Source organism: Xiphophorus hellerii, unplaced genomic scaffold, assembly GCF_003331165.1.
Source record: "Xiphophorus hellerii strain 12219 unplaced genomic scaffold, Xiphophorus_hellerii-4.1 PGA_scaffold_78__1_contigs__length_500000, whole genome shotgun sequence".
NCBI classification, from domain to species: domain Eukaryota; kingdom Metazoa; phylum Chordata; class Actinopteri; order Cyprinodontiformes; family Poeciliidae; genus Xiphophorus; species Xiphophorus hellerii.
The window spans coordinates 240,750-265,120 of record NW_022587653.1 but is presented as its reverse complement, the minus strand read 5'-3'; the positions used below and the strand labels follow the sequence as shown (position 1 = coordinate 265,120).

The window sequence follows — 24,371 nt, the reverse complement described above, 5'->3', positions numbered from 1 at the left end:
CATAACAACCTCACTTCTGACAGTGTGGACCGGGACAGCTGTGGCTACTATCCAGTCCCTGTCGGCATGTGAATTTGTACATAAATGGATAAATGACTGAATGTAGTGTGAAGCTCTTTGGGGTCCTCTGGACTTGATACATTACTGCACAAATACAGGGCATTTACCATTTTATCACCACTTCACCATTATCCTAAGGACCTACAACTGAAGGGCACCTGGAATGATGTGTTACAAGTTGGTTGTATAGAGTGATTTACGATAAAAACAGACAAAATAACTTACCAAACCACACTGACCCATACTGGTCAGTGGAAACAAGGCATTAGTCTGTTCTTCTTGAGACAACGCACCAAACCTTCCCAACATGAGTAAAACTGTAATCCTTCTTAGATCTTCACTGAATTCCTTTTAATTGCCTATTAGTCAGTCCAGTTAGTGCAGTCAAGCAATAATTTATTCAAAGAGAAACTACCGGTTGTAGTCAGCTATGAACTAGCCAGAAACAAATAGACTTTGGCTTTGGAAGGCAGAAGACAATCTACAACCTTTAGCACTGCTTAGCATTGCTTGTTGTGAGTATGAACAGAAACCACAAACATTCAATATTAAAACCCCTGGAACTTTTTCTCATTTGGTCAAATTTCAACTATAGGTTTCAACAGGTTTTAATTGGATTTAATGTGACTGTAATCCAAACTAGCAAATAACTGTGAAGAGGAAAAAAAAACAAAATGTGGAATTTGATTAGGTCACTCCAGCTTTCTATACTCTGATCTAAGACATCCCATTTTACCTCTGTCTGATTGACATTGTCTTGCTGGAAGGTGAACCTCTGGTCCAACTTTTAACAGGTTTTCTACCTGTGATTGTCCATTCTTTCTCAAACTGTAGACAGTTTGAATAGCTTTTCCATAGAGGCCAGATTTGTGGAGTGCATGACTAACAGTCGTTTTATATGGCCAACTATCACAAGGAGGGACAAGTCCTTTGGGTGAAAATAATAATTATGCTTCATGTCTTCAGCATTTTATGCAACTGATGACTCCTTTCTAAGCACTTAAGCTCTGGATTAACAAGTTCATAGTTGTTGCGTGATAATTTAGAGTTCGTGTGACGGTGACAGCGGGATGCTCATGATGAAACCTGAGCTGGTCCTGAGGGGTCACTAAGGGGATCTCGGTGGCAAACTGTGGACTTCTATCTTTAGTGTTGCCTGTCCAGGTCCTCCAAAGGCAGCTATTCCGATTGAATTGCATTGACTCAGCGGTCATTTCATGACCCCCCTTCCTTCCTCTAACTCTCCATTTATTCCTAATTTCTAATCAGATTCATATTTTTTGAGTTTTGTTGTGGAAACAAGTGATGCAGCTAAGAAAAGGCAGGAGGTTGGACTCAGATCACTGGGGTGATGGTCACTAAAAGGTCCAAAGAATATATCTTGTATTATATTTGGTGATTTATATTCCTTTCATGTTCCTCTTCGTTAAGAGCTCATGTTACATAACCTTAAGGCTGTCGTGAAGAACATTACTACCAGGAGACTTTCTCAGCCATATTGATAGCATAGATGAAGAAGTGGCTGAAGTATCTCCCCACAGCTGCTTAATGAATCTGTTCTTGAAGGGTGGCCCTGTGATGAATTAGGGTTTGCCCTGCCTGTTGTCCATTGACAGCTGGAAAGGCCTGTCACCCCCTGTGAAACTAAATAGGACAAATAAGACTGTGATGGAATATAACTTTGGGGGAATGTAGACAGCTGCTCTTGCTTTTTGTTTTCTATTTGCATATCCTTGTAAAATGGATCTAAATGCTGCTAACCACAGCCTCTGAATTTAATAAACAACATTCTGGTAAAAGATATCAGAAAGTTGGTATGTTACTATGTTTGCAGATGACATTAGTCTTTATTTTTAAGCAGTGTTGTGCACAAGTAAATCCTCCTAATGTGGCTTGTATGACCTGATAAATTACCTGGTATATTTATGGGCTTACTCTGATGTTTTACAAGCTCCATATCAAGTTTAAACTGTAGAGCTAAAAGCCATTGCACAACCTAAGACTTTTCATTTCAATAATGCATAGTAAAATAATACAAATTACGATATGATGCAAATCAGCAACACTAGGCAAAGTTTTCCATACCACCAAATCTTTATATTGCAAAGTGGAAACCATGATTTGCTTGTTCTTGCCTACAGTTAAAGTTAATTATTACATACCATCAATATTAATTCCCTGGCAGGGGTAAGACGTCAGCGATTCAATTTGTGTGACCCTAAACCAAATTTAAAGAAAGTTTGGTTCAGGAGGCTGATGCTGATACAGTTTGACAAACATACAAACATTTTGGGTAAAGTTTTCAGCGATGCAGGTTGTTTGAAAATATATTCAAATTAAAATCTGCTCAAATGAAAAACATCAGGTAGAACAAACATCTCATATTTTGTTGAAGACTTTTTTTAAAATAGGAAGTTGTTATTGTTTCTGAAAAAATAACCACCAAGCCCAAAATTTAAGAACACTCAACTCTATAATGATTTATACACCATTTTTTAAAATAACAGAAATCAACAGTACTTTGTTTTGTTTAATTAATTATAGTACATTTATTTTATTGATAATTTATATTTTACAATAAAATTGTCTTTATAGAAAGATTTTGAGGTCCCTATGGCAAAATGTTTTCAGATTCTGCTCTAGTGTGACACCTAGTGGCCTTCCAAGGAAATACATTGCCTAATTCTTTTTCAATGTAATGTTGTTTATTTACTTTACTTTTTCTTTCTTTTTTTGCTTATCATATGAACTTCATAGAAGATTTTCAGCCATGTGACACAAGACTGACTGTCAGATATTTCTCTGCCATTGTTTCCATTTCTACCTTACGTCTATTTTTACACCAGTGGGTTCTGGCCAGGGCTGCGGTAACATCTTTCAGTTGCTAAGCATCATGTTTCTTTACTAATTCGCACTTTTTCACACAATGCCCAATGAAAACCTTCAGTTGAAATGACAAAATCTTTTTTATTCATCTGTTTTAACTCTCTGTGCACCTTAGTTTTTGGTAATCTGATCGCAGTTATCATTTGTGTATTTTTAAGAAAAAGGAACGCAAAGGTAACTGATTGATTGTTATTTTTGGCTTTGAAGCTGTAATGTGCAATGTTGTCAATGCATCCTCAAAGCGCGACCCTCCAACTGGGCGGTGAGAGAAAAATGACACTGTGTGAAATATTTAATCAGCATAAACAGCTGCTATATGAAATTTGAGCGAGTTCGTAGTCAAATATTGAATAAAAAATGCAAAAAAAACCAATAACCAACCTTTAAAAGAAAAAACAAAGCTGGTTTGAATTAAATAAAATTTAAATGATGACACTGTTACACTAAACAAAGGTGACTAACAGTTATAATAAAGGTCATGGGGGGGTTAAAGGAGGATTTACAGGTCTGAACTGGTTTAGAGGGACTTAACTTTACACAGATGAGGTTTTAAATTAAAGCAGCATTTGTCTTCTCTACTGTCTAGTTAGAACTGATTTCTAATCCACTTTAGAAAAACATTATACCTTATATTTTCTGTGCATTCAGCATTGACTTTCATTGTTATACTAACAACATCCAATTCTACTTTATCTTTAAGATAACCTCTGCCTCCATCTTTGATTTTAATAAGAAAAAAATATCTGCATAATTCTCTGCATTTTTTTTGACTGAGCTTTTCCTCATTGTTACAAAAGTCAATATATCAGAACTTAATAACACATAGCAACATATACTAACTAATAACCATGAACATAAAACATACTGTATGTATGTAACATGGTAACAAACACATCAAGTTAAAATCAAGTTTATAAATGAGCCACAAGGCTGAAAAACAAAAAGATAAAACATTTTAAAGTAAATGTAGCTTTTTTTTTTTTTACAGATAAAACTAAGAATGTTTCCATAAAGCCCAAAAGTATATAAAACGCAGAGTTTGTTACTGATAATGCGTCATGGCCTGCAGTTCCACTCTCCACCGAAAGAGGGCGTTTACCCAGCCAGGTCAAGAGCCCGGCTCCGCGGTGTATCATGGGATACGGATCAGGTAAGCTCCTCCGATTCATCAGGTTGAACATTACATTACGGAGCGAATACAGGAAGTAAACAGACAGAAATTTCAAAGTAAAAGCACATTGCATTGTTTTAACATTTTACTTTAAACATACTAAAATTATGTGTTGTTCTTTTTTAGATAAAAATGTTAGCTTGCCTGTAAAGAATTACTGCAGCAAATGGAGCTAATGCAAATGCACACATTTTGTTTTCTGGTAAATCATATAAATGGACACAGAGTACTTTCAATCTGAATATGGACACCACTGTCCTAAACAATTTCCTGCCATTTGAGGGTGATATTTTGGTTCTTGCTCACTTAAATTTTATATATTTGATCTGGATTACTTTTATTTGTTTGTGGTGAAGCTGCTTTGTTTTGTAAGAGTCCAGCTTGTGTAAATTAATTCCCTTGCGCCTTCTGCGCTCCTTGGACTTTTATTTTGAAGTGCTGAAGCGGAAGTGTCGTTGCTTCCAGCTCTAGCTTGATGCTGTTTGACAACAGGAGGAGCTGACAGCCGAAGAAGCGACAGGTGAATGATTTACAACATCCAAATTTCACCTGTCCAGCACTTCATTATATTAATGAAACCAAAACCGATCCTGTTCGTCTGTTTGCGGCTTTGGGTCTCCAACTAAAATTAACATATTGTTGCCTAAAGAGTTGCCAAAAGGAGCAACACGCTACGGAGGAGCCTTGATTAGCAGGTATGCTATAAATAACTGTTATCGCCGAGCATTTGTTTATAGCTGTAAATGTGCTTATTTTTATATTTGTGTTAATTAGGGAGCAGTTTTATCTGGCAGCAGCCGCTTTGCAGCGTCAAACGGAGGTTCTGTTTTGGCTGAAATCCGACACATTTAATTAATAAAACAACAAACGCGTCTGATGGCGTGACGCAGGTTTAATTATGTTGGCTTTTTAGCATAAATGCTCATAAATTCACTTTTTCCCCCGATGTATGTGAGCTGAGGCCTGTTGCGCCACCCACTGTAAACAAACAGTTACTGGGTCCTCCCATCCCTGCAGGTTTCACTGTTTAGCAACCACCATTTATGTTTACTGTGAGTACTCTGCAGTCACGGTCTGCTCACCCCGTCCAGACGATTGGTTCAGGGATAATAAGGACATGTTTATAACCCCTATCTTTATCTGTAGCACTACAGATAAATAGTCCTGCATGTTTTAAATGTTTCACTACAGCTGGTCAAAATACTTAAATTATTTCTACACATTATTGTTGAGTCAGTGTGATTCAGAAATAGAAAAACATCTAAAACAAGCAGGATACTGACTGTTATGGAAGAGAATCGGGGCCCCTCATGGCTTTAATGGGAGAACAATGGTTTTAATGGGATAATCTGCAAAAGAAAACTCGTCTTAACTATTCTAAGAATTACAATTTTTAATCTAAGATTTATGGAAAAAGGCAGAATTGTGACTTTAATCTATAAATTCTGGCTTCAATCTGAAAATTCTAAAATTTGAAAAAAGAATTCTGACTAGAAAGCTTGACTTGAATCAGAATTTTGGAAAAGACAATTCTCACTTTAATCTAAAAATTCAGCTTTTAATCTGAGAGTTTTGCACTAAAAAGACAGAATTCTGACTTGAATCTATTAATTCTGGTGAAAAGTGAGAATTCTGACTTTATTCTGACTTTATTCTGGATTTAATCTGATATTCTGCAAAGAAAACTCACTCGACTAATCTAAGAACTCTGACTTTGTTCTCTAAATTCTGCAAGAAATGAGCTTTTAATCCAAGAATTCTGAATTGAACCTGAAAATTAAATCTTTTTCCAAAGATTCTTGATTACCGACTTGGCAGAACGCTGCCGCCGATGTTTGCAGTAATATATACTGATGGTGTGCAGTTTATGGTTTTCTTTGGTTTGACTCCACCTGAGTACATCTGAAATCCAACACTTGTGAGAGTCACATTCTGTTGACTTTCTAACATCAAAGACATTAATGTGAACAAATGTGGAATAAAACACAATGAGCGTCTGCAGCGTAACGTTTGGCTGGGGAGTGGAAACAGGAAGAACCGGGTTAATGAAACAAAACGTTCTCCAGTTCTGGACAGCAGAACCACAATCAGTGGAAAAACTAAAGAAAAATACAGATTTCAACTTAAGACAAGGGAAAAAAGATTGCTGGTACCTTTAGTTTAATTTTTGTGGAAATTCAGTGTAAATGTTGCAGCAAAAAGATTGAAAATTTGTTCTTAATAATGCATTTTCTGTTAAAAGTGTATTTAAAAATACTAACTGGTTCCTGTCACTTTCTAAAGTAAAGTTAAAGTCAATAAGAGCTTTTATGGAAGTCCAGTGCTGAGTTGTGTCAACCAACCAGTAAAAGTCAAATGAAGATTTCAGGTCTTCTGTCTTCTTTTCATCAGTCGTCAGTTTTTAATATTTTTATTTGACTGTTATTGAGTAGTTCCCTCTTTCTTCCCTCTGGTTTGTTTCCATCAATTCTACAATTTCCTTTATTCTCCACCTGTGAATGAGTCAAAGTTTGAAATCAGTTAAAACAAATCTTAATTTTTGGAATGATATATTTTTTTTCTCTTCACTAAAAGCTTTTAAAAGAATTTGTCCAAACTCATTCAGAGAAACATTCATATTTTTTTATTAATCAAGGTAGAAGAGGAAGTTGTTTGTGTTATTTTTGTGCAACATAAAGCAGAGGTTGTGTTTAGTTTATGTCAACTGTGAACCATGTTATTGTTGTTATTGTCAGCAGCTCAATGTAATTCAATATTTCCTCTTATTTTTTGATAGCAGCAATTCCACTTCGTTCTCCTTTTTGCTGTTTTAACCCTTTTTCTGCTGTTCTCAGGTCAGTCGCAGGTAGAGCAGCGTCATCGAAGCAGGAAGCATGTTGTCGGGGGAGGAGATCCTGTGCAGCACGCAGCAGGTGATCGCAGGGCTGGAAGCTCTGAAAGGGGAGAACCACAGTTTGCTGGACGACCTGCAGGAGGCGATGGAGAGCCACCCGGCGTCTCACAGCGGCGGCGGCGTGGAGCAGGAGAAGAGCAGCATCATCCGACAGTCGCTGGAGAGGATCGAGCTGGGGCTGAGCGAGGCACAAGTACGTCAAACCTGCGACGCTGCTGCTTCAGAAGTTACTTTAAAATGACTAATTTAGCCCCGCCCCCAACTTTTGATAAATTCCCCTAAAGTGGGCGGGGCCAAGATACTCTGAACTTTTTAGACTCCTCTAACGACTTTTTCTAAAAAGTGAGTAGCGACTAATCTCGCAACTTTTTTCAGGTGTAATAGCCATGTTCAACCTAAAGAGGGCACACAGTGACTTTAGAAGTTATTTTAACCAGTAACTAGGAAAACCCCGCCCCCAAAGTTAGAAACATTTCCTCTGAAGTTGGCGGGGCCTCAAGTGGATTAAATGAGGGGAAGGCACTGTTGGCAGCATAATGAATTTGTTGCTCTTTTTAGTGACCTTTCCGACCCCTCTAGCGACTTTTTTTTTTCTTTTACCAAAATATGACTATCTAGAAAAAGATCCAGAGAGTTTTTTCTGAGATTTCAAAGACTTTTATGGCAACATGTGAAAGTTACCCATCACTCTGCAGCTCTGCTATGTCCAGAGTGAGCAGCCAGTGCCTTGATACCCAACATAATGTGTAACGCTAAGTAAGCGGTACTGGTGTAACCAATGGGAAAATTCAACTGCAGTAGCCTGTCCAACCCAAAGAGGGCAGCACTGAGACTGTTTTTTTTTTTGGCAAAATGTTGCAGAATTTAACAAAAGAACACACAAATGGTAACATTTGCACAGAAACATAAAGATAGGCCCTTAAGCATCCATTTATAGAGTTTATCAGCAAAAAAATTTCATTTTGGCCTTAGTTACTTTTTAAAAAGACTTAAAAGTGCAAATGAAACTGATATTTCTAAAAGTTCAGAAGCTTTCATTTCATTATTCTTAGTCTTTTTATATTTATTATAAATATCTTGGCTACTTTGTCGCTACATATAGTGACTTTTTAGATCTTCAATCTAGAGACTGCACGCTGCTGCTCTAGAAGTTATTTTAAACTGTAAATAGAATAGTTTGGCCCCCAAATTTGAAAAAATTCCCCTACGGTGGGCGGGGCCACGATACACTGAGGGGCGTGGCCAAGCGGGTTAAGTGGGAGGAAATCACTGTTGGCAGGTTAACAAATTTGCTGTTCTATTTAGCAACTTTTAGACTCCTCTACAACTTTTTTTTTTTCCAAAATGTGACCAGTGACAAATAAACTTTTGCAACGTTTTTCTGTTTGATTGCTGTTATTGTTGATTCTGTTTCAAATTAGTTTTGATGAACCATGTCAAGTCCTTTCTCGGTGTGATGGAGACCACGGGTTCCATCCCATGTTGATTATTGATATTATGTTGTTTTCAGTTCAAATGTGTTTGTATTAGTTCTTTGTTTAGTTATTTTGTGACATTTGGTGAACATTCTTTGTGGGTGGGGAGACTGGCCATCTTTCCTGTTCGGAGAATGTGGGGGGGGGGAAATGTCAGTTTGTTTTGATTTAGATTAGTTCAATTTGAGTTAATTGAGTATTTGCCTTTCTGGGTGTGTCTCAGCAAGGTGGATCAGAGAGGGAGACGAATGCTCCTGGAGCATACCAACTTCCATTAAGAGGGGGAATACTCTGAGGATTTATATTTAGTTATATTTACTTTTGATTGACTTTAGATTAGTTTAATTTTAATAATTTGCATGCATGTAAATATTTGTTGGATCATTTATTGTTAGGTTTGTGTAAGTAGTGTTTGTTTGTCTTTTCTTTTTGGATCACCCCTTTACCTGGTGTAAGTGTTGGAACTTACCTCAGGTATAAATGTCAGCTTCTTTGTTTCACTAATATAGAAGGGTGCTGGTGTAATGAAGATTTGGAGCTCCCAAATAAATCCACCTCAAAGACATTTGTTGCCTCACTTCCTTCATTAAACGCAGAGCCTCCGCCGGTCAAAGTGACAAATGGTGTCAGAAGTGTGGCTTTTGGAGGAACAATGAGACGATGATGACAAGAGGTGGTAAAAGAAGTAATGAAACTGAGAATCCAGAGAGTAGTGCTGCTATGAGTGGAGCTGAAGCAGCTGCTGGTGCTAGCGCTGATGACAAACTGGATCAGCTGGCTAGCCTCGTCAAGTCACTGATGCAGTCTCAAACTGCCCGAGACCAGCAGATTGAGAAGGAATCAGCACGCCAAGAAGTAAGGTGGAAGAATTTACAACAACAGTTTCGACAACTCCAGACTCATGTGGAGGAATTGAAGGAGGAACGACAACATGAGGGTGACTTTTTGGAGGAGGATCCTCACACTCATGATGACGACGGCGACAGCCATGATGATGGACGAAGTCAGATGTCTTTCCAGCTTCCAGCCACACAGAAGGAGCCAAAGCTGCTTCCATTGGCTTCTGATGATGATGTGGAGCACTTCTTGACAACTTTTGAAAGGATAGCTAAGGTCTGTCATTGGCCTAAAGAGGAGTGGGCAGTCCGACTGGTTCCGCTACTTACTGGGAAAGCACGTAGTGCTTATGTGCTGATGGACATTGCTGATTCTCACATGTATGACAAGGTGAAAGATGCCGTTCTGACCAAATATGAGATAACTGCCGACACCTATAGAAGGAGGTTTCGATCCCTGGACATTCATCAGGGTGAGACGCCGAAAGAACTTTATGTTCGGCTCAAAGACATGTTCTATAAGTGGGTTAAACCAGAGACTTCTACAGTGAAGAACATTTCAGAACTGATGATCATGGAGCAGTTCCTGAGGATGGTGAATCCGGACTTGGAGGTGTGGATCCGGGAACGAGCCCCAACATCTGCAGAGGAGGCGGCAAGTTTGGCAGAAGTCTTCTTGTCAGCAAGGACAGGGACCAGAAGAGCCCACTTTGGCCGTGAAAACTTTCCTACGGGAAGAAGTAAGTCTGATGGGGGTGAAAGGGGTGGTGCGCTAGGTCAGACTAGGAGTTATTCAGCTACAAAGTCATTTTCTGTTGCTAAACCCAACCCTGCTAAGAACTACTCTTCCTCAAGACCAGATGTCAGGTGTTTTCAGTGTAACAGAATGGGTCATACACAGTACACATGTCCTGCCACTATACGAAGTAAGCCCTCCCTTCTCTGTTCGGTTCCCAGACCACCCTCCCCATCCCCTGCCCCTGAATCTGCTCACACAGTCCCTGTGTTGGTTAATGGTCAACGTGAAACAGCTTTGTTAGACACAGGAAGTTTTAAGTCTGTGGTCCTGTCTAGCTTAGTGCCAAGAGAACTGTGGGGTGATGCTAAGACAAAAATAAGTTGTATTCACGGTGATGAAATGGAGTATCCTGTAGCTGAGATTTATCTAACTATAGGCGGTCAGACATTTCTATTACCTGTAGCATTAGCTTCAAGGCTTCCTTATGCTGTCATTTTGGGCTTGGATGTCCCCACTTTGACTGATTTAGTGTCGAACACAGCAGCTGGACATTTGACTCAAACTGATGGCCATGAGGGATCCCAGGTCAAGACTCAGAACACTACACTCTTCCAAAAACATGTCCCCATAGTGGCAGGAGCAGAACTTTCCTCTCCAATCTGTAGCCTGGTCACTACTAGAGCCCAGGCAGTACAGAACTCACTTAAGGAATTACCATTCTATGATGTAGAACTGGAGGTGGGTGGTGTAAAACCATCCAAATCCAGAGCACAAAGAAGAAAGGAGAAGTTTTTGGGTTCGGCCAGAATGGAGGTGGAAGGTAAAATGAAACCTTGCCCTTTATTTGACTTTGATATTCCTTCAGATATTTCTGCTCATCAGAGATCAGACCCAACATTAAAACCATGGTTTGATAAGGTTACAGAAGTAGAGGGAAAGAAGCAGGGTAAACTAAATGCCTTGGAAGATGAAACTTATGTTGTGAAGAATGGTGTCCTTTATCAGGTTAAGGGTAGATCGGAAGCCATTGCTTTACCACAGCAGCTAAGGGGAAAAGTGATGGAACTGGCTCATTCAGTTCCTTGGGCCGGGCACCTGGGATTTCAGAAATCCCTTCATAGAATAGCGAGTCGGTTTGTGTGGCCAGGCATGTACACACAGGTGCAACAGTTCTGCTCTTCCTGTCACACGTGTCAGTTAACTACGAACAGAGGTGTTTCTAAAGCACTTCTACAGCCATTACCTATCATAGAAACACCATTTGAAAGGATAGGAATGGATGTTGTAGGTCCCCTGGGGAGAAGCTCCTCTGGTAACCGTTACATTCTGGTTATCTGTGATTATGCTACAAGATACCCTGAAGCTTTTCCTTTGAGATCAGTGAAAGCTAAACAAGTAGCTAACTGTTTGCTTCATCTGTTTTCACGGGTAGGCATTCCTAGAGAGATCCTTACAGACTGCGGGACTAATTTCCTGTCAAACCTTTTGAAGCAGGTCTATCAGTTGTTGGGTATAAAGGGTATAAACACCACCCCGTACCACCCCCAGTCAGATGGACTGGTTGAACGTTTTAACCAAACACTGAAGAACATGTTGCGCAAGTTTGTTTCAGAGACTGGCACAGAGTGGGACAAATGGTTGCCCTATATGCTTTTTGCATATCGAGAAGTTCCACAAGCGTCAACTGGATTCTCTCCATTCGAGCTGCTGTATGGACGACAAGTACGGGGGCCGTTGGATCTTCTTAAAGAGCAATGGGAAAGCCCAAGTCCATCGGGTGAGCATGTGGTGTCTTATGTGATAAAAATGAGAGAGAGACTTGAACAAATGGCTGTAATGGCACATCAACACATGACAACTGCTCAAGCAAAACAAAAAACCTGGTACGATAAAAAGGCCAGGGAGAGGAGTTTTCATCCTGGACAGAAAGTGGTGTTGTTGCTCCCCACCAGTGATAATAAGCTTCTCACGAAATGGCAGGGACCTTATGAGGTCACACGATGTGTTGGGAAGCTTAATTATGAACTGTATATGCCAGACAGGAAGAAGAAACATCAGACTTTCCATGTTAATCTTTTGAAACAATACCACGATTCACCACAACAGTTTGCAATGCCGTCTGTTTCTCAGTCATCTCAACAGGTCTCAATGCAGAATAAGGAGCATGCAGACACTGTTGTACCGCAACTCTTTGTGCGTGTGGTGGACGATGAGGAGGACGATGAGCTATTTTTTCCAGCCTGTAGCTCCGCACCTGTTGCAATTTCTCTCTCTCATCTTCAGCCATCCCAACAGCAGGACATGAAACCCCTTTTGGATCCAGAGTTGTTTCAGGAAAAACCTGGGTTTACAAGCCTGATGCAACACAGGGTTCACCTCAGAGACGATGCTGTACCTCGCAGGAAGTTCTACAGGGTTCCGGAACGTCTCGTCCCACAACTCAAGAACGAGATACAGTTCATGTTGGAGCTGGGGGTCATTGAGCCCTCTGTGAGTGAATGGTGCAGTCCAGTAGTGCTAGTACCAAAAAAGGATGGCACTTTAAGGTTTTGTATTGATTTTAGATACCTCAATAGTGTCTCTAAATTTGACCCTTATCCAATGCCTCGCATTGATGAACTGTTGGAGAGAGTTGGGAGATGCAATTTTATTACCACACTTGACCTCAGTAAGGGCTACTGGCAGCTGGCCTTGGCATCAGAGGCGAAAGAACTGACTGCGTTTAAAACACCATGTGGGGTTTTTCAGTTTAGGGTGATGCCCTTTGGCCTGCAGGGGGCACCAGCGACATTTCAGCGCCTCATGGACCAGGTGCTGAGGGAGGCATCTGACTTTGCTGCGGCATACCTGGATGACGTGGTGGTTTTCAGCCAGACGTGGGAGGAGCATGTTCATCATTTGCAGCATGTTTTACAGCTCATTAGATATGCGGGCCTTACCATTAACCCTAATAAATGTAAGTTGGCTCAGAGGCAGGTAGAGTACCTGGGCTATGTGGTGGGACATGGCCAAGTTAGACCTCAAGTGGGAAAAGTAGAAGCGATTCATGCATACCCAGTTCCTACGACTAAAAGGAAGGTCCGTGCCTTTGTTGGGTTAGTGGGGTGGTATAGTAAGTTCATTCCCCATTTCGCAGACAGGGCTGCTGTTCTTACAGATTTAACAAAAGTCTCTGCACCAAATAAAGTACAGTGGACTGAGGGGTGTGACAAAGCTTTCAGGGACCTGAAGTCTGCAATTTCCAGTGACTCTGTTCTCTACAGTCCAGACTTTGATGAACCGTTTATATTGCAAACTGACGCCTCTGGAGTAGGCCTTGGTGCTGTATTGCTGCAGGACATTGATGGTGAGAGACATCCTATTGTTTTTCTCAGTAGGAAGCTTCAAGACAGAGAGACCAGGTATTCCACAGTCGAAAAAGAATGCCTTGCCGTTAAGTGGGCTGTGGAATCACTGCGGTACTATCTGTTGGGCTGCCATTTTACCCTGGAGACAGATCATCGGGCGCTGACATGGCTACACCAAATGAAAGACTCTAATATGCGCATTGCAAGGTGGTATCTGTCACTACAACCTTTTGATTTTACAGTGCAGTATCGGTCAGGGAAGTCTAACCTTGTGGCTGACTCTCTGTCGAGGATGTTTGAGGACTGAGTACTGTTGTCCTGGGTGACGGGGGAGGAAATGTGATGGAGACCACGGGTTCCATCCCATGTTGATTATTGATATTATGTTGTTTTCAGTTCAAATGTGTTTGTATTAGTTCTTTGTTTAGTTATTTTGTGACATTTGGTGAACATTCTTTGTGGGTGGGGAGACTGGCCATCTTTCCTGTTCGGAGAATGTGGGGGGGGGAAATGTCAGTTTGTTTTGATTTAGATTAGTTCAATTTGAGTTAATTGAGTATTTGCCTTTCTGGGTGTGTCTCAGCAAGGTGGATCAGAGAGGGAGACGAATGCTCCTGGAGCATACCAACTTCCATTAAGAGGGGGAATACTCTGAGGATTTATATTTAGTTATATTTACTTTTGATTGACTTTAGATTAGTTTAATTTTAATAATTTGCATGCATGTAAATATTTGTTGGATCATTTATTGTTAGGTTTGTGTAAGTAGTGTTTGTTTGTCTTTTCTTTTTGGATCACCCCTTTACCTGGTGTAAGTGTTGGAACTTACCTCAGGTATAAATGTCAGCTTCTTTGTTTCACTAATATAGAAGGGTGCTGGTGTAATGAAGATTTGGAGCTCCCAAATAAATCCACCTCAAAGACATTTGTTGCCTCACTTCCTTCATTAAACGCAGAGCCTCCGCCGGTCAAAGTGACACTCGGTTCCATATCTGTGGAATGTGCTACAAAAATAACACTTACTTATTCATTAGCTTTTTCAGATTAAGATCATAAATCTTTATTCATCTTGAGTTCCTAGTTAATAAATAGTTTTTTTAAAATACTCTGTGCAGGTGATGATGGCTCTGTCGTCTCATCTTGGCTCACTGGAAGCAGAGAAGCAAAAGTTACGAGCTCAGGTAAGACATGTAGTTGTCTGTGAGTGAAATAATACATTTTTTAAGTTCTGTAACTAAAGTTACCAAATCTTTTGCTTGGATTTTGACTAAATCAAATGTTAGGCTATGATCACACAGCAGGCGGATGCTGTGTGATCCATATATGACTTTTTCACAGCAGTCTGAGGGGCCTGATTCCAAACTTTTCACCCAGAAAAAAAAAATTTGTTCCACTTCTGTATGGAAATAAATTAACGTATGTGATAATTGTCAAAACCTTAGCAGTACAGATGCAAATTTTTCAATGTCTAGCGATTCGATTCTAATTTTTAGGGTTCAATTTGACTTATTATTTTTAATTCAAAGACCAATTTTTCTATTCAAATGGTCTGGAAATTTTGCTTAAATCATGTGACTGACAAGATGAAAAGACAGTGTAAACAACTAACACATTTAATTAAAATAATTCTATAAGATTCCATAGTTTATCCATTTACATCAGTTGATGTCTAAACAAAAATATTTAAACTACCAGTATTAGCTTAGCTTAGCTACCTAGCTTTTTCTTAAATAAAAATATATCAATTAATCATAACACATGCAGCGGCCAAGTGAATGCGTGATGTGCAAATATTAACAGCAACGACGTACGACTGAAACGCATTTTAAAATCGATTTTGAGCATTTTGAATTAATTCGGAATTCCCTGGATTAGGAATCGCGATTCTTTACAGAGTCAAATTGTTTTTCTGCACCTCTACTCTTCAGTCAGAAAGCTCATGTCACATTTTGTCCAACTTTTACGTCATTGACGAGACACGACTCATAATTCTGCACCAGAAGACGACGCATTCCGTAAATCTGGACGACAAGAATGGAAGAAATGAGTCAGTGAACGCATCACAATCCCACCACTCTCAGCTCTGACTCCACATCCAAACAGATTTCTCTGCAGAAGTTGCAGGCAAATTTTCTTTTGCCTGATTTTGCTATTTTTTGTATCTTGTATGAATTATTGTCATTTTTGTAGTTAAAATAGCAAAATTTTCACTTAACTTTATATTTTGGTCCGTCTGATGTTGTAATTTTTAACTATTAAATGATTGATAATTTGATTAGTTACTCAGTACTTGAGTAGACTTTTTACCAAACACTTTTTAACTTTTACTTGAGTAGAAATATGTTGAAGTAGTGTTAATCCTGAGCAAAATATTTGTGTACTTTACCCACCTCTGGTCCGCCCTCAGGTGCGCCGTCTCGTTCAGGAGAACCAGTGGCTGAGGGACGAACTCGCCGGCGCTCAGCAGCGGCTGCAGGACAAGGAGCAGGAGGTCGTGACCCTGGAGGAGCAGAACAAACACCTGCAGTTCATGTCCTCCATACGCAAATACGACCAGGATGAGCCGCCTCTGGTGAGAACCAGCAACCTGCAGACTCCTCACCGATCCGACTGTCCAGGGAACGAAACATTTCAATTTAAACCCCTGAAATAAGAGAAACAGTTTCGCTAACTAAGCAGCTGCAATCACATTTTAGACAAACGTCACTGATACTGATGTCAGTGTCGATAGATTGATGAAACCCAACAAGAGAAAGAGGGTGTACTTTCTTTTTTCAGTGTCTGTTGGAGCTGTTTTAAATGTTTGTGCTGCTTTTTATGTCAGGATGAGAAAGAAACTTCCTCCAACAAGGAGTCTCTGGATGATTTGTTTCCTGCTGAAGATGAGGAACCGTCCCAGAGTAAGACGTTACGATTTCAGATTACGCTTACCGTCACGCTCTCATGCTACAGAAATGGTTGGACTACAGAAAGAATGTTTTCCAAAATTTAGAAAGCAACCAAAATAAATTTGTGTTGATCAGTAAAGAAGAAAACTTCTTATTTTAGTCTTGGTGCAATAAAATGTTAAAAGCCTAAAGAAAAAAAGATGAATGGGAGAATATTGTTTGAAAGAAAAAAGAATAAAGTTGGTGAGTCGCATTATTGATACATCAGATTTATCAGTAAATATCAGATTTGTTTCCAAGTTGTAGATTTGAAACTGATTTCTTAATAATTTAACTTAAGACAAGACATTTTTTCTACGTTGTAAGTTAAATAATCTGTCAGTGGAACTAGAACTTTTTCATCAATAAGAAGGGATTATTAATTTAAAACAAGCTCCTATATCTTGCTGAAAACTTACTTGTAAGTTAATTTTGTATTATTTCAAGTTTATTAAGACATTTGGACTAGAAACTATACAACTGTTTTGTTGTTGGCTCACCATCCAGAAACCACTTGCTTGCTGCGTTCTTCTTGGTTGTGCAGGAGGCTCCACTTCTGCTTTTCAAAGATGTACAGTTGTATAATTGAGCATTTGTTTGCAGCCATTTTCATTTGTAAATGTTGATTTGGTGGGCGTGACAGGCAGCAGCTTGTTTGGACTTAAAGTGACAGAGGCCCTAAAATGGATCATTCTGAATTGATCAGACTAAAATCTTATAATCCAAGAATGATTTTATGCAAAACATTTAGTGAACAGGTTTTGTATAAATTATGGATTTATCCTAAACTGTTCAAGAAATCATTTATGCTTTTATTATATAAATGTTTTGGGGTTTTTTTCCAGTTTCCCAGCCTCATCACAGCAGCGCGGCGGCGGCGGCCCAGCAGGGCGGCTACGAGATCCCCGCCCGCCTCCGAACGCTCCACAACCTGGTCATCCAGTACGCGTCTCAAGGTCGCTACGAGGTCGCCGTGCCGCTCTGCAAACAGGTGAGACCAGCGGCTCGCCGTCTGCTCCTGTTTCTGACCAAAGCGGCCGCAGAGCTGATGATGTCGCCCCAACAGGCTCTGGAAGACCTGGAGAAGTCCTCCGGCCACACACACCCGGACGTAGCAACCATGCTCAACATCCTGGCTCTGGTGTACAGGTGAGGCGGCAGAGACCAGGTCAACCTCACCGCTGGGGAGTAACTGCTTACATTTACTCAATTACATTTCCTTCAGTAACTTTTTTAGGAGTATTTTTACTACACTGTGAAGTATTTCTATTTTTACTTGAGTCAAATTTCTGGATTTTTTTCTATCCACTGATTGAAAAACAAACATGTTTTAACCAGAAATTCACCAGACTCAGACACACACCTGCAGTTTCTGTTAAAGTTTCATCAGTTTTTTTTTTTTTATGAAAGAAACTGATTTGGAAAAATTTTCTTTGACTTGATTTTGTTATTTTGTAATTATTTATGAGAATCATTTTTGTTATTAGAATGCCAAAATTTCCACTTAATTTTATATTTTAGTCAGTTTAATGATGTAATTTTTAAATATTAAATGATTGATAATTTGATCAGTTACTCAATAGTTGAGTAAACTTTTTACCAAATACTTTTTTACTCTTGAGTAATTTCTTGAACGGCTACTTTTTACTTTTACTTGAGTAAAAATATGTTGAAGTAGTGCTGCTCTTATATGAGTACATTTTTTGTGTACTCTACCAACCTCTCGTCAACATTTCTTTAAAAAAATAAGAGATAATTAGCTAATTTAAGTAGAAATGTCACAAAATCCAATTAAAAAAACAACAAAAAGTAAAGATATTATGGTTCTGTTTTTATTAAATGAGGTAAAGAAAAATACATTTTGGTGATTATATAATAATTGAAGTTCACACTTTTGTTGACTGATTTTTGTTTTCATTGCAGAGATCAGAACAAGTATAAAGAGGCAGCGAACCTGCTGAACGATGCGTTGGCGATCAGAGAGAAAACTCTTGGCATGGATCATCCGGCTGTAAGAAATCATCTTTAATTAATCAGTACAACAGCAGAATTACAACTTTATTCCCATGATTATACACATGCTATTACAACTACGCCCCGTTATTCTGACTTTATCCCCGTTTTATTATGAATATGTTCTTATATAACATATAAGTCCATATTCTTATATGTTTTTCTGTTTTTAATAAATCAGTAAAACAGATTTAACTCTCCTGATCTTCACTTTTCACTCTGTTTTTGTCTCAAACGCAGTAATTATGATGTGTTTTGTGTGTTTTTGCAGGTGGCAGCTACACTGAACAACCTGGCTGTGCTTTATGGTAAAAGAGGAAAATACAAAGAAGCGGAGCCGCTTTGTAAACGAGCGCTGGAGATCCGAGAGAAAGTAAGACGAGAAGACTTTATAATTATCACTATTTATTATAAACCAAAACTGCTTGCCTACACTTTTACTAAATACATTTTGTCTAGGGACACAAGACATACATAATAAACACTGAAAAAAATGCAGTATAATAACCATATACCAAATAAAATATGTTTTTATAAATTAGCTGCATTTTTATTTTTATCTCATCAACCAAAATCAGAATCAGCAGGTCAGGCTTTTTAAAGATCAGTGAAAACTGCAATCACTCTTATTAAGTTAAACATCTGCATTATTTCATCCACTTTATGCAAAACGGCCGTCCTGCTGTGACTGAAGCAATCCCTCGTCATGATGACACCACCGCCATGCTTTAACAGACTCAGACGTGTCGGTCCGTCATTTCTAAACATCCGCAGTTGTTGACAAATGGCTCCAGATTACTTTCCAAACTTGTGTAGAGCCAAAATGTTAACATCTTCATCAGCTTGGCATTTTCAGCTCCACCTATTAAAGGGGCGGTGTCACACAAAATCAACTTGTTTTAGCTTTACATCACAATGTTATTCCTGGGGTGTTGATTTGATTCTTTAATGCATGTTTGAGAAATCATTGAATCTCCATGGCAACCATTCAGCTGTAAAATGCCTAGGTGGACCTAGCTCCGCCTTAGAGACAATTAGCAAACAGCTGGTGGAACTGTGGAGTTTGTTATATGAGCTGCTGCTCAGTTCAATGCTGGTAAAAACACAGTTAAAGAGTTAATAGAGGAGCCGTGTTGGAATGACTTCCTGAAGGCGGAGTTTAACAGAGCAGGAGTTTTAAAGAGACAGACTCATGTATAATTTAAGTCATATTTAACATTTATAGCATTTTTATAACAACTGATGGTAACATAGTTGCTTGATTATGCTACAAAATGACACTATGTGGCTGGAAAATACATAAATAATTTTCCAGCTGCTTAAATAGTTCAGTGGAATAAAGTAAAGCTGGTCCTGACCTTCCGGTTCAGATTAAAGTCACGGGTCTGCTCTCTGTGCCTGCGTGGTTCAGGTTCTGGGTACGGACCATCCCGACGTGGCCAAGCAGCTCAACAACCTGGCGCTGCTGTGCCAGAACCAGGGGAAGTACCAGGAAGTGGAGCAGTACTACGAACGTGCTCTGCACATCTACCAGAGCAAACTGGGACCGGACGACGCCAACGTGGCGAAAACCAAGAACAACCTGGTGAGACGAGACAGAAACCCATTTCTAATCCCGTTTGTAATCCCTGCTAATCTGGTGAAAAAAACCCTCAAAAGCAGACATGTTTGTTTTTGTTTTTTCTTTTCAGGCATCATGTTATCTGAAACAGGGAAAATACAGACAAGCGGAAGCGCTTTACAAAGAGATTCTGACCAGAGCTCATGAAAAAGAATTTGGATCTGTGGAAGGTAAATTAATCTTTAAAAATGTGGGTTTTTTTCTTATTTCTCCTTTCTTTCTCAATTTCTTTATTTCTTGGCTTTTTTTTTCTTTCTTTGTTTCTCTTTTCCTTGTTTCTTTCACTAAGTTGTGCCTCAACAATCCCATTTATCAACTTAAAAGTGAAGCTTCTAGTAGAAAGTTCTTATTGTTGCAGCTGAAATTAGACAAAGTATTTTCTAGACCCATAAAACAGAAAATATTTGACAGTTTGGAAACTAAACACCTTTTCTTTTAAGTTTGAGAACATTTTTCTGTCCTGCAATAATTTTTTTTTCTTTGGTTTTATTAAAATTGCGCATGTTTAATTTATTACTGTGCAGTTAAAAAGAAAAAAATCTATTAATTCAATCAAGAAATTATTTTTGACTTGGTGATTTTGTCCCAAAGATCAAAACGTTGGATGTGCCGGCCGAACATCTGGAAAGTGAATCTTTAACGTTTTTTCAGTCGTTTTTGCCGTGTCTGTCGTCTAGGAGACGGCCGTCCCCGCTGGTCCAACATGGAGGACGGCAGCGCCGCGCAGGACGGACTGAAGCGCAGCAGCTCCTTCACCAAACTCCGGGAGTCGATACGCCGGAGCAGCGAGAAGCTGGTCCGCAAGCTAAAAGGAGTCGGGATGGAGGAGGTGACCCCGAGGAATGCTGGGTAATTTTCCAGAACATGGCAGCAGAAATCCCACTTTAACTTGATCTGGAACCACAATGAGTAAAAAAAATACTAAAATGGCTTCTACTGTTTTGCTTGGTGGCTAATCTTTTGTTTCCTTTGCAGGATGAAGAGGGCGAACTCTCTGAACGTGTTGAACGTTGGAGCCAGAGAAAATCTCAATGGCACCCAGGTGATTTTCAGAGACAAAACATCCAGGGGTTTTTTACGGAAGAGGATTAGGGCCACCGAAAAAAAAAAAAAAAAAAAAAAAAGAATTCTGACTTTAATCTCAGAATTTATTTATTTTTTTTCAGTGGCCCTAATCCTCTTCCGTAGTTTTTTAAGCTGTGATTTGTAGAGAAAAAGCTTAACATACCTTAACAGCGGTATGCACCGCTAACCCTGACATGCTAACGCTACACTGACATGGTATTTAGCGGAAGCTAATGCTAAAGCTCTAATTTAATGAGCTATTTATCATTAAACACAAGTTTAAAGTTTTCTTGTTTTAACGAGTTTTGCATCTCATTATGAAAATTTTCTAATTTGAACAATTTTTTATTTCTTGTATGTTTTTTTTCATTTTAATGAGTTTCTCCTCTCTTTATTGGGACATTTTTCTCTTGGCGAGTTTTTAATCTCATATGAGTTTTCTTGTTTTACATATTGTTGCAATGAGATCCTGAATCTATTTCCAAACTCTGGCTGTTTAGTTCTTTCTTAGATCTGATCAGGGATTGTCTGATCAGGTCTTTTGCTGCCAATTTTCATTCCAATCACCCTTGAGGGCCGATCATTGCCGATCACCTGGAATGGCTGTTAATTTTTTGCGTTAGGTATAAATGCTGATCTGGCAAAATGGAAAAATGACCTGGCAAAAAATTCACCTAAAATGCTAAATACTTGCAGGCACAATACAGCAGCTATTCAGTAAAAAGGACGACTGAAAAACATGCAATCAGTAAAACAATATTTAACAGTAAGACTCTCTGTACCATAAATTATGCATGAGTCAAATAAATCTGCCTATATCAAATAATGTCAAGAAAACATTCATTCAAAGTCAAATGCAGGTTGCATCAAAATAAACAACCCTGAGTTACTAAATCCTAACTTCTTGATAGCTTGGCTAGCTGATTAATACTGGTTCTGACTGGCTAGCTGATTAATACTGGTTCTGATTGGCTAGCTGATTAATGCTGGTTCTGATTGGCTAGCTGATTAATGCTGGTTCTGATTGGTTGGTTCTGACCAAGTGGAGTAATTCTGCAGGGAGGAGGCAGAGGAGATTGATTATTTTCAGAGATTATCTGTCTTATGTTAGGGCATAGCGAAGGTTTTAATAAATATGTAAAATATTTTTTTGTTGTTTTAGTTACGTGCTGCAGCTTTAAGCAGACGTTCGGTGTGAGATTCACTGCCAGGTGGAGGTTGAGCGGCGCTCCGTCTGTAAAATATTTCTACCAGTAGCGCGTAGCGGCGGTCCAATAGCGAGAGCAGATCCCAGCGTCTTACAGCTCGAAGACTTCAATTATTTTTCAGACTATTTGCCTAGCTATCTGACCATCATGCTCTTCCGGGTGAGTGTTGGAAGAAAAACAGGCCCTTCGGATGTCATTTTTTTCCTGCATTGAGCCTCCATGTAGCCAAACTCCGTCAAGTGTTTGTTTTTTAAATGCCATATTAGATTCGTTGTGTTGATGCATTTTGACGCGCTTCACCCCCGAGGTAATTTTCCGCCGCAACATGTAAACGTCCACATTCACTCACAGCGTTGTAGTTCCACACGACATCGCTTAGGACTTGCTGCTGCGCGCTTGAGCCGTGTGAAGGAAAGAGGAGATCAGCTGCACACGCAGGCTGTGAAGTGAGATAAATGTGATCGGTTTTGCTGATTGGCCACAAGAGACTGTGATCGGCGATCACCGATTATACACCTTTTCACGGAAATTGGCCGATTATGATCGGTGGCCGATCGATTGACACACCTCTACTTTAGACTCTTATGTGAGCATTTCTCTCTGATTATCCAAACTGAGATCAATATGGCCGCTTTCCTCTACAAGTAAGATACTGACTGCTCATTGGTACTTAACAGAAACTCAGAATACATCAGCAGTGTGTGTTTGCATTGTTCTGAATGTTGTGATAATTATTCTGTGTTTTCTGCTCCTCAGTCCAGCCAGCTGGTGGACAGTCGAGGCCTGAGCTGCAGCACGCAGAGCCTGAACAGACGGGGATCGCTCGGTGGGACCAGCTAACACACAAATAGCACAAATCATTTAAATACAAGAAAAACTGATGGATTGTTTAAAAACTGGACTCAAAAATGCTGCTGTGAATCAGCATCAAGAGGATTCCCCACTATGAGTCTCCGAAAGATGGTCGCTGCAAAGTGGGGGTCAAAGGTCAAATTTGACTATAGCAGAGTTATCCTGCGCAGCAACAAGGTTTAAGACTGTCTGCAACATTTCCTTTACTTGCTCCTGTTTTCTGAATTGTGAGAATCAAGTTTAACAATTTTTAACGCTAAATCTTTAAAACAAAACAAAATAATCTATTTATTCTTTTCACAGCCAAGGAAAAATCTAAAAATCTCAAATAGTTTCATTAGAAACGTTCATCAAAAAGAAAAAAAGTAAAAATTCTGTTTATAAAGTAGGTATTTATTAACTTTAACATAACTATCAATTATCAAGTTATTTTTTATCTTCGATTTGGGACCAAAATTGCAACATTTGTTCCATTTCCAGCTGCTGCGTTACTTTTTCAAATTGCACTGAATCAAACCCTTTGAAAAACCTGTTCCCCTCCTGGCCTGTGGGGGCGCTGCACCAACAACCACTGAAGGAAACAACATAAAAACCTCTGCAGAAGTCACTGAGAGAAACTTCCTTCTTCATGAAATGTAAACAGAGATGGAGTAGCGTCAGATTTTAGAGGTTGGAGGATTTTTCTTGTTTTTGGCTAAAGACCACGAGCCGTTTCTCCTGGTAGCGCTAGGCTAGCATGTTTGTTTTGCTTGTATTTACCCAGAATGCCCTGCACTGTAGTCCTGTTACTAGGCAAACAAACTAGAGTTCAATTAAAGTGGACCAAACAGGATTGGTGTCAATGTATGACATTGTATTTTGGCCGTTGATTTAAATAAAGAAAAATAAATTTCTGCCAAAAACTTGAACATTTTCTAGGGAAAAAGCCAATTTGTGAGTTTGAAAAGTCAAAAATTTGCAAAGGAAAAACAGAAATTAATCTCAGAAATTTTCTAGAAAACAACTTGGACAGTAAAAAACTTTCAAAGTTTGAAGCCAAAATTTCCACGATTATTTAAAAGTTCAGGATTTTTTTGGTCTAAATTTAATTATTTTTTGTCTTTCTATCTACAACAGCCTTAGTATGCTGCCACATAAATGGACCTTAGTTTGAAACTACATAATAGATTCAACTGGCAACAGAAATCTGACAGATTAGGAGGATTTTTAACGAAAGGATAATTTTTAAAGTAGGTTAAACACTAAGATGGTTTCTCTCTTTCGTTGAGTCAATTTCTG

General features: G+C 39.2%; 1 protein-coding gene across 2 annotated transcripts; it reads left to right on the top strand.

Annotated features, from left to right (window-relative positions):
- Nucleotides 1-4,584: 4,584 nt before the first annotated feature.
- On the top strand, nt 4,585-23,687 carry LOC116716684 (kinesin light chain 1-like). 2 transcript variants are annotated; one of them, XM_032557505.1, is made up of 14 exons: nt 4,585-4,812; nt 6,952-7,203; nt 14,523-14,588; nt 15,815-15,979; nt 16,232-16,307; nt 17,180-17,325; nt 17,401-17,483; nt 18,258-18,345; nt 18,619-18,720; nt 19,759-19,932; nt 20,039-20,138; nt 20,646-20,817; nt 20,944-21,010; nt 22,998-23,687. In XM_032557505.1, the coding sequence occupies exons 2-14, from the start codon at nt 6,991-6,993 to the stop codon at nt 23,079-23,081; spliced, it is 1,536 nt and encodes a 511-aa protein (XP_032413396.1). In that variant the 5' UTR covers nt 4,585-4,812; nt 6,952-6,990; the 3' UTR covers nt 23,082-23,687. The 2 variants fall into 2 exon arrangements, with proteins under 2 accessions (XP_032413396.1, XP_032413397.1); XM_032557506.1 differs by lacking the exons at nt 20,944-21,010; nt 22,998-23,687 and having other exon boundaries at nt 20,620-20,725.
- The last annotated feature ends 684 nt before the right edge of the window (nt 23,688-24,371 follow it).

Coding starts and splice junctions, on each gene's coding strand:
- LOC116716684 (XM_032557505.1), top strand. CDS start 6,991: ATGTTGTCGGGGGAGGAGATCCTGTGCAGCACGCAGCAGGTGATCGCA. Junction 16,308..17,179: donor AGATGAGGAACCGTCCCAGA/GTAAGACGTTAC, acceptor GTTTTTTTCCAG/TTTCCCAGCCTCATCACAGC. Junction 17,484..18,257: donor ATCCTGGCTCTGGTGTACAG/GTGAGGCGGCAG, acceptor TTTTCATTGCAG/AGATCAGAACAAGTATAAAG.